General features: G+C 39.5%; 2 protein-coding genes across 51 annotated transcripts in view; one reads left to right on the top strand and one right to left on the bottom strand.

The window, feature by feature from the left end:
- CCDC150 (coiled-coil domain containing 150) overlaps window positions 1-6,964 on the bottom strand; it is a 95,634-nt gene extending 88,670 nt beyond the window's left edge. For 49 of the 50 annotated variants that reach the window (XR_014830008.1, XR_014830009.1, XR_014830007.1 and 46 more), the window contains exon 1: window positions 6,763-6,964. Coding sequence is in view for 28 of the 50 variants with exons in the window: in XM_021074909.2 (XP_020930568.2) it covers window positions 6,763-6,774 (12 nt within the window). In the remaining 22 variants the exon portion in view is untranslated. Of the gene's footprint in view, window positions 1-6,694 lie in introns of all 50 variants that reach the window. The other variant, XM_085000271.1, reaches the window with a different exon arrangement.
- HECW2 (HECT, C2 and WW domain containing E3 ubiquitin protein ligase 2) overlaps window positions 6,901-15,462 on the top strand; it is a 448,428-nt gene continuing 439,866 nt past the window's right edge. The window contains exon 1 of the mRNA XM_084998042.1: window positions 6,901-7,425. The gene's annotated coding sequence lies outside the window, so the exon portion shown is untranslated. The remainder of the gene's footprint in view (window positions 7,426-15,462) is intronic.

Here is a 15,462-nt window from a genome sequence, read left to right as displayed (position 1 = left end):
ATCATTAACAAGCTCACATAGTTAATACAGCTAACTTTTTTGTGTGTGTGATAAGAATGTTTAAAGATTTGCTCTCAGCAACTTTTAAGTATACAATTCCACATCAGTAACTACAGTCACCCCGTTAGACATTAGATCCTTAGAATGTCTTATTTTAAAAGGCAACCTAGGAGTTCCCGTCGTGGCGCAGTGGTTAATGAATCTAACTAGGAACCATGAGGGTGTGGGTTCGATCCCTGCCCTTGCTCAGTGGGTTAACGATCGGGCGTTGCCGTGAGCTGTGGTGTAGGTTGCAGACGCGGCTCGGATCCCGCGTTGCTGTGGCTCTGGCATAGGCTGGCGGCTACAGCTCTGATTAGACCCCTAGCCTGGGAACCTCCATATGCCATGGGAGCAGCCCAAGAAATGGCAAAAAGACAAAAAAAAAAAAAAGGCAACCTACAGAGTGGGAGATAATATCTGCAAACCATATAGCTGATAAAGGGTTGATATGCCAACAGGTACATGAAATAATGCTCAACATCACTAATCATTAGGGGAATGAAAATAAAAATCACAAGATATCAGCTCATACCTGTTAGAATGGTTATTATCAAAAAGACAAGAGATAATAATACATGTTGGCAAGAATATGAAGAAAGGAGAAACTTTATGCACTAGTGGTGGGAATGTAAAATGGTACAGCCATGATGGAAAACAGTATGGAGATTCAAAAAATTAAAAATTGAACTACCGTATGATCTCAGCAATCCCACTCCTGGGTATATATCCAAAGGAACTGAAATCAGGATCTTGGAGACATCTGCATGTTCACTGCAGCATATCCACAATAGCCAAGATATGGAAACAATCTAAATGTCATTCAGTGGATGAATGGAGATACACACACACACACACACACACACACACACACACATATAATGTTATTCAGCCACAAAAGTGGAAATCCTACCATTTGCAGGATGAATCTGGAAGGCATTATGCTAGATGAAATAACTTGGGCAGAGAAAGAAATATAGCGTATGTTATCACTTATATGTGGAATCTAAAAACCAACCAAACAACAAAAAAATTTGATTTAATAGAAACAAAGAATAGAATGGTGGTTGCTGGGACTAGGGGAAACTGGAATGATATAGGTCAAAGGGTACAAATTTTTTTTTTCTTTTAATGCTTCTGACTAAAATTTCTCTCCTTCATGTTCCTCTATAAAATAGAATGCATTTCTGACACATACAATCTTCTAAAATTCTTTAACAGATTTTCTGTTAACAATCAGCTTAAGGATATGGGGTAGAGGACCTCTCATCTATTAATTCCTTTTCATGTTTTCAATTTATTTTTGAAAGACAAAGGCACATGCAGATATTAATGGAGTCTATGGATAAACAAAGATGTGAAAGTTCATCTACATTTCTGGAAAAAGCCAGGTTGGAGATTCCTGCTCAGGTTACCACATGGGCTAGGATGGCATTCTTCTGGTAATAAAAAGAAGAGCCTCTAAGACAAACCCTAGGGCTGGTTCTATGATGCCAGGGCTAAGGGTGGAGGAAATCAGCAATAGTGGGGGATGGGGAGAAAATGGTGGGTAATAATGGAGAAACACCACATGGGTTTACCTTCCCTTCCAGTTTCTGTTACCCGTTGTCTAGCTACTGCCAACACAGAAATAAACTAGGTCTGGGGTTAGGAGAAAAAGTTAAAAAAAAGGGGGGGGGGCGTGTTTAATGGGATTTGGGACAGACAGTTAAGTTGAAAAGTTCCCAACCCTCCCTTGCAGCTGACACATCTATGTGACATATACTGGCCAATGAGTCTTTAGGCAGAAGTTTGCAAGAAGCTTCTGGGAAGACTTTTTTTTTTCTGCTAAAGAGAACAGAAATAACGGCACCTGTCCTTCACCTATATAACCAGAGTTCTTAGGGTTCTCTTTAAGTCAGCTATGCAGTGCCTCATTTTTTTTTTTTTTTTTTTTGTCTTTTTGTCTTTTGTTGTTGTTGTTGCTATTTCTTGGGCCGCTCCCGCGGCATATGGCGGTTCCCAGGCTAGGGGTTGAATCGGAGCTGTAGCCACCGGCCTACGCCAGAGCCACAGCAACGCGGGATCCGAGCCGCGTCTGCAACCTACACCACAGCTCACGGCAACGCCAGATCCCTAACCCACTGAGCAAGGGCAGGGACCGAACCCGCAACCTCATGGTTCCTAGTTGGATTCGTTAACCACTGCGCCACGACGAGAACTCCTCATTTTTAAATATAAACAAAGAGCCAGGGATCGCCAGCATCTAAGAAATAAGGAAAAGGCCAGAGCAGCTCAGGTTAACTTTTTAGAAAAATAAATAAATAAATAAAACCAGTAACCTCTAAACTTGCCTTATGTGAAAAACATAAATTTTTGTTTAGTCACTCCTATTGTCTGCAACAAAAACATTCCTGGGATACACAGTAGTTCCAGGTAATAGCTGGTAGAGGAAGGAGAAGGAAGAGATAAAGGAATGACAAGCAGTACCAGAGGTGGGAGGGGAGGGCAATTTCCATGGCAATTTGTCAGGCCCAGGGAGCTGCTTATAATATAAAAGACTGTCTATATTAATTTATGTCAGAATTCAAATACATAGTACTAACACAAATATAAATGTCCATTTTTGGAAAAAAAATACAGAAAATGGAGTACAAGTTTCCCACATTTTTAAAAATAGGATGCTGATTACCACCTAAAATTTTTTCATGTGATTGTTTGAAAAGCCATAGTTTTGCTATTTCTCTAAGGTACCTATAATATGTATAAAATACTCCCATTACTTTAAAGGTCATGTGTGTGCATTTGGCAATAAAAACAAGATGAAAAACAATTCAAATTAAATTGCTTTTTTTGCTTAAAAAAGAGAAAGTCTATATATGGTTAGGTAACAGTTTGATTTGCATCATCACTCACACCTATCTGAACCTGATCTATCCTGGAGCTTCTCAGGCTTCTGGGGAGATAAAAATACTTGCAAATAGTAAGAATAAACTTGGCTTGCAGCCTCTGAGGTTTATAAACAATTCACCCTGAGGAAGAAGAGATTGAGGTGGCTGGGACTAATGGTGGGCTGGGGATAAAGATTTTAAGTGGAATACATGGTATTGTCTTTGAAATATCCTCTTAATCACTGAGGGTTAGGTCATCAAAAAAGTCAATTCCAAAACTAAACAAACAAATAAAAACCCATAAAACTAAATAAGTCAATCTATCCTTTGAGGATTTTATTACAAAATAGGTCTCAAGGTTAGCTAAAAATTCTTATTTCCTATTCCCTCTCCACATGGGGGGAAAAAGACAGACAATGTCAAGGTCAGGAGAGCCCTGAGAAACAAAGAAGGAAGCAATGGTGGCCCAGCAGCAAGAGGAGAACATCTTTTATGTCTACCAGGAAGTCCCTGAGTATCTGGGAGCCTGTTAAAGGAAGGGTAAGATAAGGACTTGGGATCCAGTCAATCTGTTGGGTTGTAGTTTAGAGTCAGAGGAGATTCTCATTTCACTGCAGTTAATCATACCCCTGCCTGTCTTTCTTATCTGGCAGGTCCAAGCAGGGGTAACAGAAACACCATGCCCCCACACACAATCCACAGGCCACTTGGGGGCCAGTGGCCATAACTCTATGCCTTCCATACTCAATAGACTTATAAGTCTATAAATTATTAAGGACTCATAGACTTTCAACTCTATAACTTTGAGATAGAAGCCATAACTTTTATAGCTCATAGTAAAAGAGTTACAGAAAAGGAATCTAGCTCTAACTGCTAATATTCAAGCAAAGAAACTATTGCTTAAACATATCTGTGCTTTGCTGTTTTTGAAAAGAAGTAAATATCACTGAATGCAGCCTTGAACCTAAGCCCTGATGCTTGATAGCAACAATAATAAAAATACTAAGACAAAAAATTTTTTTTAAAAAGTTAATTCACTACTTTCATAAATATATCATTATCAAATTAATACAGTTCCGTCTCTATGTTTAGGGAAAGTATTTCCAAAAGGTTCAGGTTACATTACTGAAAGCATGACATGTATAAGAAAAATATCATAATATACTAACAAAAGCCAGGTGACTTTGAAAAGGCAACACCTGCTTCTGTAGACACAAGTTTCATTCTTAAACCTGGCAAAAGCTACAACTATATGCTGGTGGTTCCAAAATAACAGGCCTATCACAATCACTAGAAAATAATTTGGGGAGTTCCTGGCACAGAGAAAATGAATCCGACTAGGAACCATGAGGTTGCGGGTTCAATCCCTGGCCTTGCTCAGTGGGTTAAGGATCAAGCATTGCCATAAGCTGTGGTGTAGGTAACAGACGTGGCTCAGATCTGGAGTTGCTGTGGCTGTGACGAAGGCCGGAGGCTGTAGCTCCGATTAGACCCCTAGCCTGGGAAGCTCCATATGCTGTGGGTGTGGCCCTAAAAAGACAAAATAATAATAATAATAATAATAATAATAATGATAACAATTTGGTCAGTAATAGTGTCTTAATTCACACATATGTCCAACAAACATTTCTTGAATGTCTACCAAGAGCCAGATACTGTTACAGGCACCAGGCAATACAGCAGTAAACAAGAGACAAAACTCCTTGCCCTCACAGAGCTTATATTCCAGTTGAGAAATATAAACATTAAATAAAATAGCTTCATTTGTGATAAGTGCAATGGAGAAGAAAAAGTAGGAAAAAGCATGGGACAGGGGCTGTGGTGTAGGCTTCCATTTTTGAGTGGTCAAATAAAGTCTCACTGAGGAGTTCCCAATGTGGCTCAGTGGGTTAAGAACCTGACATAGTGTCCATGAGGATGCAGGTTTGATCCCTGGCCTTGCTCAGTGGGTTAAGGATCCAGCATTGAGGATCCGGTGTTGCTGCTTGGATCCAGCATTGCCGTGGCTGTGGCATAGGCCAGCGGCTGCAGCTATGATTCAACCCCTAGCCCAGGAACTTCCATATGTGGCAAGTGTGGCAAGAGAAGGGAGGGAGGGAGGAAGGAAGGAAAAGAAAGGAAGGAACGAAAAGGAAGGAAGGAAGGAAGGAAGGAAGGCTTGCTGAGAGATGATACTGAGGCAAAGACCTAAGAAGAAAGTATGGAAATGAGATGTGGGTATTGGGGGGCGGGGAGAAAGGAAGGTCCAGAAAGTGTGAAAAGAGAGTGCAAGTTCTAAGAATGCCTGGTGGGTCAGCTTGACTCGAGAGGAAAAAGTGAAGGAGAGAACAGTGGAGATGAGGTCGGAGGGTAGTAATAGGACCAGGTTATATAGAGCCTTAAAGGCTATTATAAAGGTTTGCCTTCACCCTCAGTGACTCTCAGTGGCATTGGAGGGTTGAGAGCCAAGGAATGCTGTGATCTAACTCAGTTTTCACTCGGCTCACTCTGGCTAGACAGTAGCCAGACCAAGATGGTAAAAAGACAACAGGAGGAGTTCCTGTCGTGGCGCAGTGGTTAACGAATCCGACTAGGAACCATGAGGTTGCAGGTTCGGTCCCTGCCCTTGCTCAGTGGGTTAACGATCCGGCATTGCCGTGAGCTGTGGTGTAGGTTGCAGACGCGGCTCGGATCCCACTTTGCTGTGGCTCTGGCGTAGGCCGGTGGCTACAGCTCCGATTCGACCCCTAGCCTGGGAACCTCCATATACTGCGGGAGCGGCCCAAAGAAATAGCAAAAAGACAAAAAAAAAAAAAAAAAAAAAAAGACAACAGGAGAAATAGGAAGACGAGTTGGAAAGCTACTATAATAATCCAGGTGAGATGCTGCTGGATAGGACCAAGGTGATAGCAAAGAACAGTTAAGAAGTAGTCAGGTTCCAGGCATATTTTAAAGATACAGCTGATAGATCAGATGAGAAAGTAAGCATTGGAAGGATGCTGTTGCCATTAATTGAGACGCTTGGAAGCCTGTCAGGAAAAACGAGTTTCAGGTGGAAAGATCAAGAGTGGTTTTGGAAATGTTAAATTTAAAACAGGAAAGATGCCCAACACATGACTGAACTTGTAGATGTGGAGTCATGGGAGAAAGGTGGACTGGAGATATAATTTCTGAAGTTATCTATATATCTATATATGGCTTTTTAAAGCTATGGAGACTGGATAACAAAGAAGTTTCAAGAGCCTAGTCCTGGTACTCCAAGATTAACAAATCAGGAAACAAGAGGAGTGTGTGAGTGTTCATGCCACACTAACCCGAACCTCAGTAGGGTCAGATTCTTAATCATTTTCTATCTTCAGAGCTCACACAGTATGAGACATTGTGGGGTGGGTGGCAAACAAACAAGGGGAAAGTTCAACAAAAATTTAGCGTTGCTCCAGTATAATTGCTAGGAGCTGGGGAAATAGCAATGAACGAATGTAAATTCCTAACACTTGCGTTCTAACAGGCAGGCCAGGGAGGAAAACTGATGGCAAAAATAAAAAATCATTAACGTCGAAATGGCATTTCCAGGAATCTGTAACTTCCAACCCAAAATATAAATAAAGAAAAGTCAGACTGGGGCTTATCTGAAGGCCCTCTCTGGTGGCTATCCTTGCCTGTGCTGGGGCCTAGCCAGTGCAAACTCGCTCCTAAACGGTTTTCACCGGTTTCCACAGCAGAAGCACCATAAATCAGGGTTCTGAGGGCCAGGGGTCGAGACTAAATCTCGGCAGCGAGGGGAGAGGGCGGCAGGCAGAGATGACAGGGATTTCATCTGAGTCGCTGACTCTCCCCCGCGGACCCTACACCTTCCAGGGCCGAGCAGACTCACCGCACAGTCCATGTGTCTGCCTGTAGCTAGGTCTGGCAGCAGGTGGGCTGGTTTCCATGGAACTAAGATAGCGCTTTAAACCAACCCGCTCCCCGGCTCGGTAGCTCCCGTACGCAGGCGCGCCCGGTAGGGCATGCCGGGAATCGCAGTCTTCCCGGCCCTGGAGGGCCCTCCGCCCGGGGCGGGACCCAGGCCGGAATCCGGCGGCGCGCACGGAACGCGCGGCCCCGTGACCCGGATGACGACAGGGCTCCATTGTGCTCCGGCGCGGGACATGCCGGGATAGGTAGTTTCCTCTCTCTGACCTCCCGGGGGCCCTACGGAGTCCGCTTTGCAGAGATGGTCCTCGTCTTGGTGAAGGTGCGGCGTTTGGGTTTTTCGACATACACATACCGTGCAGCAGGCCCGAGGCCAAGATTAGAAAATGTTTTTAGTTCTAGAAGGACGAGAGTATCAAGTCACCTGTGAACGATAGGAAAATAAGATTTTGTTAATGAACATTAAAAAATGGTAAAAATACCAAGCGCTAACGTTTTCGTTAAAGAAAAAACCAAGCCCCTCTTCATCCTCGTTCATGATGGCCAGACCGAGAGTAAAACACGTGGAATCGGCTCTCTTGTCTTTTGTCTCTTCAGCATAATTAATTTCTGGCCTGGTCTACAGGTAAGTGAGTAGGTATTTCTAAATTTGATTGTAAGTGGCTAAGAAACGAGAGAGAGCACTGGAAATAAAACTGCAGTCGTTTCTGAGTTGTCTTATTCAAACAGTGAGAATTCACACTTAAGTCCGCCAGTGAAAAGGCAGCACGGCTTTGCTTAAGGTAGCTGGTCAGAACACCTTTTACCAGCACCAGGACAATTAATGCAGTCTTCTCATCTCTGGGATTGCAGCTGAGAATTAACTTTAGCCCTCAAATGAGTGCAGTCAGATCCGAAATGAGGCCTCATTTGCTTAGCAAGTGGCTGGCTGAATTGATCTGGCTATTCTTACTCTTCTGAAAGCTAAACCTTAACGTGAGATGGATCGAATGTCCATCAAAGCACAGCTGTAAGACATATTCATCAAACTGTTAGCCCATCCGGTGAAAGAGAAATGAGCACCGCATACATTATTCAGGTGAAGGGGTCAAATAAAGCTCTTAATATGAAAAGTGGGAGAGTGTTTTCGAGCATCAATGTGAAGAACCAATTACTCGTACATTTTCTCTTGCAGTGACCTCTGATTTATGAGTAGAGATGAGGGATATGTATATGAATTCCATAGATAATCTGGGCACTTTAGCGTAATGAGAGTTTTCACCTTCTCCTTGAATTTCCATATTAAGCAGCGGTCAGGGAGACAACTGATTAAATCTAGTGTTTTTAATTTATTTTCCTCCATCTACCATCTGGCAAACCATATAAGAACTTAAGTCAAGCAATTACCATGTTGGAGAAAAAAATCTGAAGTCATCAATAAACTAATTCATCTGCTGGAGAACCAGCTTCTGGACATCTGAGAATTCATTATATTAAAAGTCTTTTTATTCTAAGTGTCTGCACATATTGATTTTTTTTCTGATTTCCCTCTTAAATTTCAATTGATAATTTTCATACTTGTTGACCCCCATTCAAAAATCAGCAGGGTTTTTTGAATGAAATTTTTAGCCATGGAAATACAAGGGATTCCAAGAGGACCACATTCTCTCTCATCACAATACTGTAATAGTCTCCTAACTGGTTTTCCAGTCACCCTTCCCAAAGCATCCTTTATATAGCTACTAAAATGATCTTTTGAGAAGGTAAATCTGATCATTTAGTCCCTTGCTAAAAACATTTAATAGTTCCCCACTGAACTCATACTTATCCATTGACCAGGCTCAAACTGCTAATGGCTTCAGTTTGATCTACCAGCCTAGTCTGCACCTGGTACCCCAAGGGTTACCAAGTCTACTGGCATGTCTTTGTCCTTGCAGGCTCTAAGCCCTCTGCCAGGCATGTCCTCCCTCTTTTCAGTCTGGTGAACTCAAGGGAAATATAACTTCTTTTGTAAAGCCATTCTGTTCCCTCCTAAAGTATTGATTGCACAGCATTATGATTGTCAGTCTGTCTTAATTCCCCCTGATTAGGCTGTAAGCTACTTGAGGACAGGACTTTTTTCTCTTTTGATTTAAAAAAATTTCAACAGCAGAAACAATGCCTAGCAGACAGTAGAGTCTTGGTAAATCCTTGTCTAGTGAGCGAATTAATGAATAAATTTTGAATGCTTCTACAGACAAAGGCTATGTCTCACTTTCCTGACTATTTATATATTCTGTTTGTAGGCCAGGAAAAGGCATCTGCTTTCTTCCAGAACTGACAATGATTTGACATTGCAATTACACAGATGATAGCAAAGTAACCTACAACCACTTCCCCTTGGAGCTGGAATTGTATTCTGCAGATAAAGAAATGCAAACACACAAAATATCAGAGTTTTCATATATCGTTGGTACAGTGACGGAATGAGAATGGCAAATTCACTAACTGGTTCCTCACCTTATATGGACAGTTTTGGCTCTTGGCATAGCAATTAAAATTTGGAGGAGTCTGACTTTTTAAAGAGCTGGAAAATCAGCCCAGAGCTAAAAAGATAAATTGTAAGCTGAATCAGTCTAGGGTAAAAACACTGCTTATAAGATCTCATCACTTAGCTTTACCAACTAAATTTTGTGGTCAAATAGACTTTCACATTGTTCTATTGATCAAGCTTAAGAAAAAGGTCAGGGTTATGGCAATGTTGCTGCAGCTCTGTTTTGCATTTCCTAAGATTAGAGTACTCTTTTGGTCTTAATAGGATAACACATAATCAGCAAAAGGAAGGAACATGGGTGTTCTTCAAGTTGTCTTAGATCAGCTGCCAGATATTTGTGAAATCTTTTGGTTGAATAATAGTAACAGTATTATCTATTGAATCATCTATTAAATTGGATGTTTTATATACACTCATCCCTTCCCCTCGGCAGGGGATTGTTCCCAGGACTCCCCACCCCACAGGATACCAAAATCCAAGTCTATATAAAATTGTGTAGTATTTGCACATAAACTATGCACATCTTTCCTAGCTTACTTACAATACCTAAAACAATGTAAATGTTATCGTAAAGAGCTACCCATTGCAGCAAATTCAAGTTTTACTTTTTGGGAATTACTGGAATTTTTTTTTTCCGAATATTTTCCATCTAAGTTTGGTCAAATCTGTGGATGTGGAACCCATGGGTATGGAGAGCCAATTGTATGTTGTGTCACACGATCCTGGCTGTAACTTTAAGATGTAGCAGTTATATTCCCATTTTACCGATGTGGCAACTGAGATTGGAAGACGTTAAGGCCGACTTGCTTAGGGCTATACAGCTAGTAAGTGACAGAATGGTTACTTGGATTTGGGTCCGGCTGGCTGGCTTCAAAGCCCATGCTTTTCAGTTTGATTCCATCCTCCCCATTCTCCACTCCATTCTGACAATAGTAGGTCAGTCAGAAATTTCAGCATCTAACTATAAGATGAGAAATACATGCGTTAACTCCATACAATGGAATACCATAGGTTTATAAAAGAAAATGAGGAAATGCAAGTGGCGGTATGTGAGTATTTATGCCATTTTACCAGTTTTCTGAACGTTTTAAACTTTCTTCATAATAAAAAAATGGAGAATAAAATATCTGGGCACTTATATGGAAAGCCTCCAGGATATATATTAACTGAAAAAATCAAGGTGTTGTTGGAAAACAGGGTATTAATTTTATATTTGTAAAAGTAAGCACTGGGAAGATACATAAGAAACCAATAAAAGGTTGTCTGTATAATTTTTCATCCTAATCAAGTTAATTTTGCAAACTTTGTATTATGAAACAATTTTAGATTCACAGAAGAGTTGCAAAAACAGCAGGTAGAGTTCATGTATACCCTTTACCCACCTTCCATTAATGTTAATATCTTATATAATCATGATACGGTGATAAAAACTAAGAAATCGATACTGTGGAGTTTCTGTTGTGACTCAACAGGTTAAGAACCTGGTATAGTATCCATGAGGATGTGGGTTTGATCCCTGGCCTCACTCAGTGGGTTAAGGATCTGGCATTGTGGCAGGCTGTGGTGTAGTTCGCAGAAGCTGCTTGGATCTGGTGTTGCTGTGACTGTGGTGTAGACTGGCAGCTGCAGCTCAGGTTCGACCCCTAGACTGGGACTTCCATATGCCACAAGTGTGGCCCTAAAAAGAAAAAAAAAATCAATACTGGTACAATACAATTAACTAAACAACAAACTTTACTTGAATTTCATCAGTTTGCCCACTATAGCCTTTTTTCTCTTTCAGGATACAATCCAGGATCCTACACTGTATTTACTTGTCCTGTCTCCTTCCTCAGTCTTTGTCTTTCATGACCTTGGGATGTTTAAAGACTACTGGTCAGTTATTTTGTAAAATGTCCCTCAGTTTGGGTTTGTCATGATTTCTCATAACTAGATCGAGCGTATGCACTTTGGGAAAAATACCGCAGAAATGATATTGTATGCTTCTTGGTGCCTCATATTCAGAGGTACATGATGCCTCTGTCTTCACTGTTTAATATTCATCACTTGCTTAAGATGATGTCTATTACATTTATCCACTAATGTGTTCCATTCTGTAACTAATAGATATTTGGGGAGAGATACTTTGAGGCTATGCAAATAGCCATTTTTTCTTTAAAATTTCACCCACTAAATGTAGCTGGTTTGTTTTGCCAGTAGCTTTTAAGGTATGCTAATGGTGACTTTCTATTGTCCCCATTTATGAATTGGAATTCTTTTTTAGAGGAGAATTGTATGTTTTCTCCTATTTATTTATTCAGTTATTTATATCAGTATGAGCTTATGGATATTTATTTTATTCTTTGCATTGTAGTTCAATGCTGTCATCCTTTTTATTGCTCAAATCGTTCCAGCTTTGTCCACTGACAGATCACTAAGGATCTGCTGTGCCTCGTCTTTTTTTTTTTTTTTTTTCTTTAAGCACTTCCCTACTTTTCTGTCATTGCAAGATTTCCAGGCTCATCTTCTGTCTTCCTGGCTCCGGCCTAGATTCAACCACTTCTCCAAGGAGCCCTGTTTCTGTTTTATTAAAGAGCAGCATTTCAAATCTGAATATGTGCTTTTAGTTCCTCTCAGAAGATAAAGATAGGAGATATCTGTGTAAATACCACCCCTAGCATATGCATACATATATCTATATTTCTGTATCTATTTGTATTTATATGTTTTACATGAATATAAATGTGTGGATATATAAATAAACAAAATATGAGTTCTTACTGATATTCCTACTCAAACCCAGCTCCACAGGTTATTCTAACTTTTGCCCTTTTAACTTTCTGTGAGTGTAGGAAGCCTGGCTCTCGTTATCTACAAAATATCTACTTGTTTGTTTAACCCTAGTACACATATAAAGCAGTTTAAAAAATTGCTAATCCTTCCCAAATAAGAAACACATTTAAAGCTAGAGCATGTTGTTTGGGTGCAGTTCTTTTTGTCTTTAGCTTTATAGCACCCAGTCTGAACACCATTTTCCAGTTACTTGGTCATTCCTTTCTTCTTCAGGTGCTTCAGTGTAGCTGTTTGATTTATTTGTAATACAGTTAGACTCACAGGTCCCAACTTGTGTTCCATCCAAATCCCAGTTGATTTTACTTAATTTACATACAGTAACATTCACTATTTGTGGTGTACAGTTCAGTGAGTTTCGACAAATTATTAGAGTCTTTTATCTCCCACCACAGTTGTATACAAACGTTTCCTCACCCTCAGACTTTCATCATGCTGCCTCTTCATAGTCAGTCCCTTCCCCCTCCTCCCAGCCTCTGGCAACCACTGATATGTTTTCTTTTTTGTTTTTTGTTTTGTTTTTCTCTTTTTTTAATTACTCAATGATTTTTATTAATTTATAGTTGTACAACAATCATCACAACAAAATTTTATAGCATTTCCATCCCAAACTCTCAGTGCATCCCCTTACCCCCCAACCTATCTCATTTGGAAACCATAAGTTTTTCAAAGTCTGTGAGTCAGCATGTGTCTGCAAAGAAGTTCAGTGTGTCCTTTTTTTTTTTTTTTTTTTGATTCCACATGTAAGTGAAGCATTTGATGTTGGTGTCTCATTGTCTGACCGACTTTACTTATTAGCATGATAATTTCTAGGTCCATCCATGTTGCTGCAAATGCCTTTGTTTCTTTCCTTTTAATGGCTGAGTAATATTCCAGTGTGCATATGGACCACATCTTCTTTATCTACTCCTCTGGCCATGGACATTTAGGTTGTTTCTATGTCTTGGCTATTGCATATAGTACTGCAATGAACATTGGAGAACATGTGTCTTTTTGAGTCATGGTTTTCTCTGGATAGATGCCCCAGAGTGAGATTGTTGGATCAAACAGTAATTCTCTTTTTAGTTTTCTGAGGAATCTCATACTGTTTTCCACAGTGGTTGCACCAATTTACATTCCCACCAACGGGGTAATAGGGTTCCTTTTCTGCACACCCTCTTCAGCACTTAATTGTTTGTGGACTTTTTGATGATGGCCATTTTGGGCAGTGTAAGGCAGTAGCTCATAGTGGTTTTGATTTGCGTTTGTCTAATGATTAGTGATGTTGAACATCTTTTCATGCGGTTTTTTGTTTTTTTTTTTTTTTTGGCCATCCGTATGTCTTCTTTGGAGAATTGTCTGTTTAGATCTTCTGCCCATTTTTTGATGGGGTTCTTTATTTTTTTGGTATGGAGCTGCAGGAGATGTTTATAAATTTTGGAAATTAGTCCCTTGTCAGTTGATTCATTTGCAAATATTTTCTCCCATTCTGTGGGTTGTCTTTTCATTTTGTTTAGGGTTTCCTTTGCTGTGCAGAAACTTTTAAGTTTAATTAAGTCCAATTCGCTGATATGTTTTCCAAACCCATACTTTGCCTTTCCAAAATGTCATATTAATAGAGTTATACCCTTTTGACTATGACCTCTCATTTAGCAGATGCATTTAAGATTCATCAACATCGTTGCATAGAATCAATCATTGTTTTTGTAGCCAACAAAATGTGCAAGGATATATCACAGTTTGCTTATTCATTCATTGGTTGAAGGATATCTTAGCTGTTTCCAGTTTGAGGGGAATTGTTACTAAAACTATTATAATTATAGAAGTTTTGTGTAAAAATAAAATTTTCATTTCTCTTGGATAAATACCTAGGAGTGGGGTTGCTTGAGTACATAGTAGATATATACTTAAATTTTATGAAACTGCTAGATTGCTTTCCAAAGTGGCTCTACCATCTTGCATACACAGCAACAGTGAATGGCATTCCAAGATGTTTCTTGTCCTTGTCCACACTTGATACCGTCAGTATATTTTTCTCTTTAGCTATTCTAGTAAATGTGTAGCAGTGTATTGTAGCTTAATTCACAACATTTCCTTAATGGCTAGTGATTGAAATATACTTATTTGACAGGAAAGTATCTTTTAAAATATGTCTATTCATAACTTTTACCCATTTTTTAAATAGGGTGGTTTTCTTCCTGATGAATTTTTGAGGTACAAGTCCTTTATCAAAATGTGGTTTGACAACATTTTCTCTTAGTCTGTGTCTTGTTGTTCCATTCTCTGAACAATATTTTGCAGACAAAAATTTTTAATTTTTATAGAATCTAACTTACTAGTTTTTTTCTTTTATGGATTGTGCTTTAAGTGTCATGTCTAAAAACTCCTTGCCTAAGCCTAGCTCATGCAGGTATTTTCTTATGTTTTCTTCTAGAAGTTGTATAGTTTCATGTTTTACCTTTAGGGCTATGATCTATTTAGAGTTTTTCTTTTTTTCTTTTTTTGTCTTTTTGTCTTTTCCAGGGCCTCACCTGTGGCATATGGAGGTTCCCAGGCTAGGGGTCTAATTGGAGCTGAAGCTGCCTGCCTACACTACAGCTACAGCAACGCCAGATCCGAGCCGCATCTGCAACCTACACCACAGCTCATGGCGACACCAGATCCTTAACCCACTGAGTGAGGCCAGGGATCAAACCCACAACCTCATGGCTCCCAGTCAGATTCATTAACCACTGAGCCACAATGGGAACTCCAAGAGTTTTTCTTTTTTAAATAGAGTATGAGGTATAGGTTGTGGGGATTTTAGTTTTTTTGGTAGCTTTTTTTTTTTGGTTTGGTTTGGTTTGTTTTTTGGTTATGGATATCCAATTATTCTAGCGCTATTGTTGGAAAGATTATCCATTCTTTCTCTTAGTCCTACACTGGCTTTGGTTAGTGTTGTTTACAGTAGTTCTTGAAATCAGGAAGTATAGTCCTCCAACTTTGTTCCTTTTTTTCAGATTTATTTTGGCTATTCTAGTTCCTTTGTCTTTCCCTACAAATTTAAAAATCAACTTGTTGATATCTACAAAAAAATTCTGCTAAGATTTTGACAGAGAATATACTGAATTTATATATCAAATTGTGGAGAATTTAGTATTAACATTATTGAGTCAATCAGTCCATGAATATGATGTATCGTTCCACTTATTTAGGTCTTTGACTTATTAATTAGTGTTTTGTACTTTTTAGCATATAGATCATATACATACTTTATTACATTTACATCTATATTTTCTCTTTTGGTGCTATTACAGATAATATTGTTTTAAAAATTTTTAATCCAAGTTAGTTTATAGAAAT

Source organism: Sus scrofa, chromosome 15, assembly GCF_054392235.1.
Source record: "Sus scrofa isolate SSC_HxYL_T2T_F1_AM1 chromosome 15, Sscrofa_HxYL_maternal_Yorkshire_Landrace_v2.0, whole genome shotgun sequence".
Taxonomy (NCBI): Eukaryota; Metazoa; Chordata; class Mammalia; order Artiodactyla; family Suidae; genus Sus; species Sus scrofa.
This window is presented reverse-complemented; position numbering and strand designations above follow the sequence as displayed.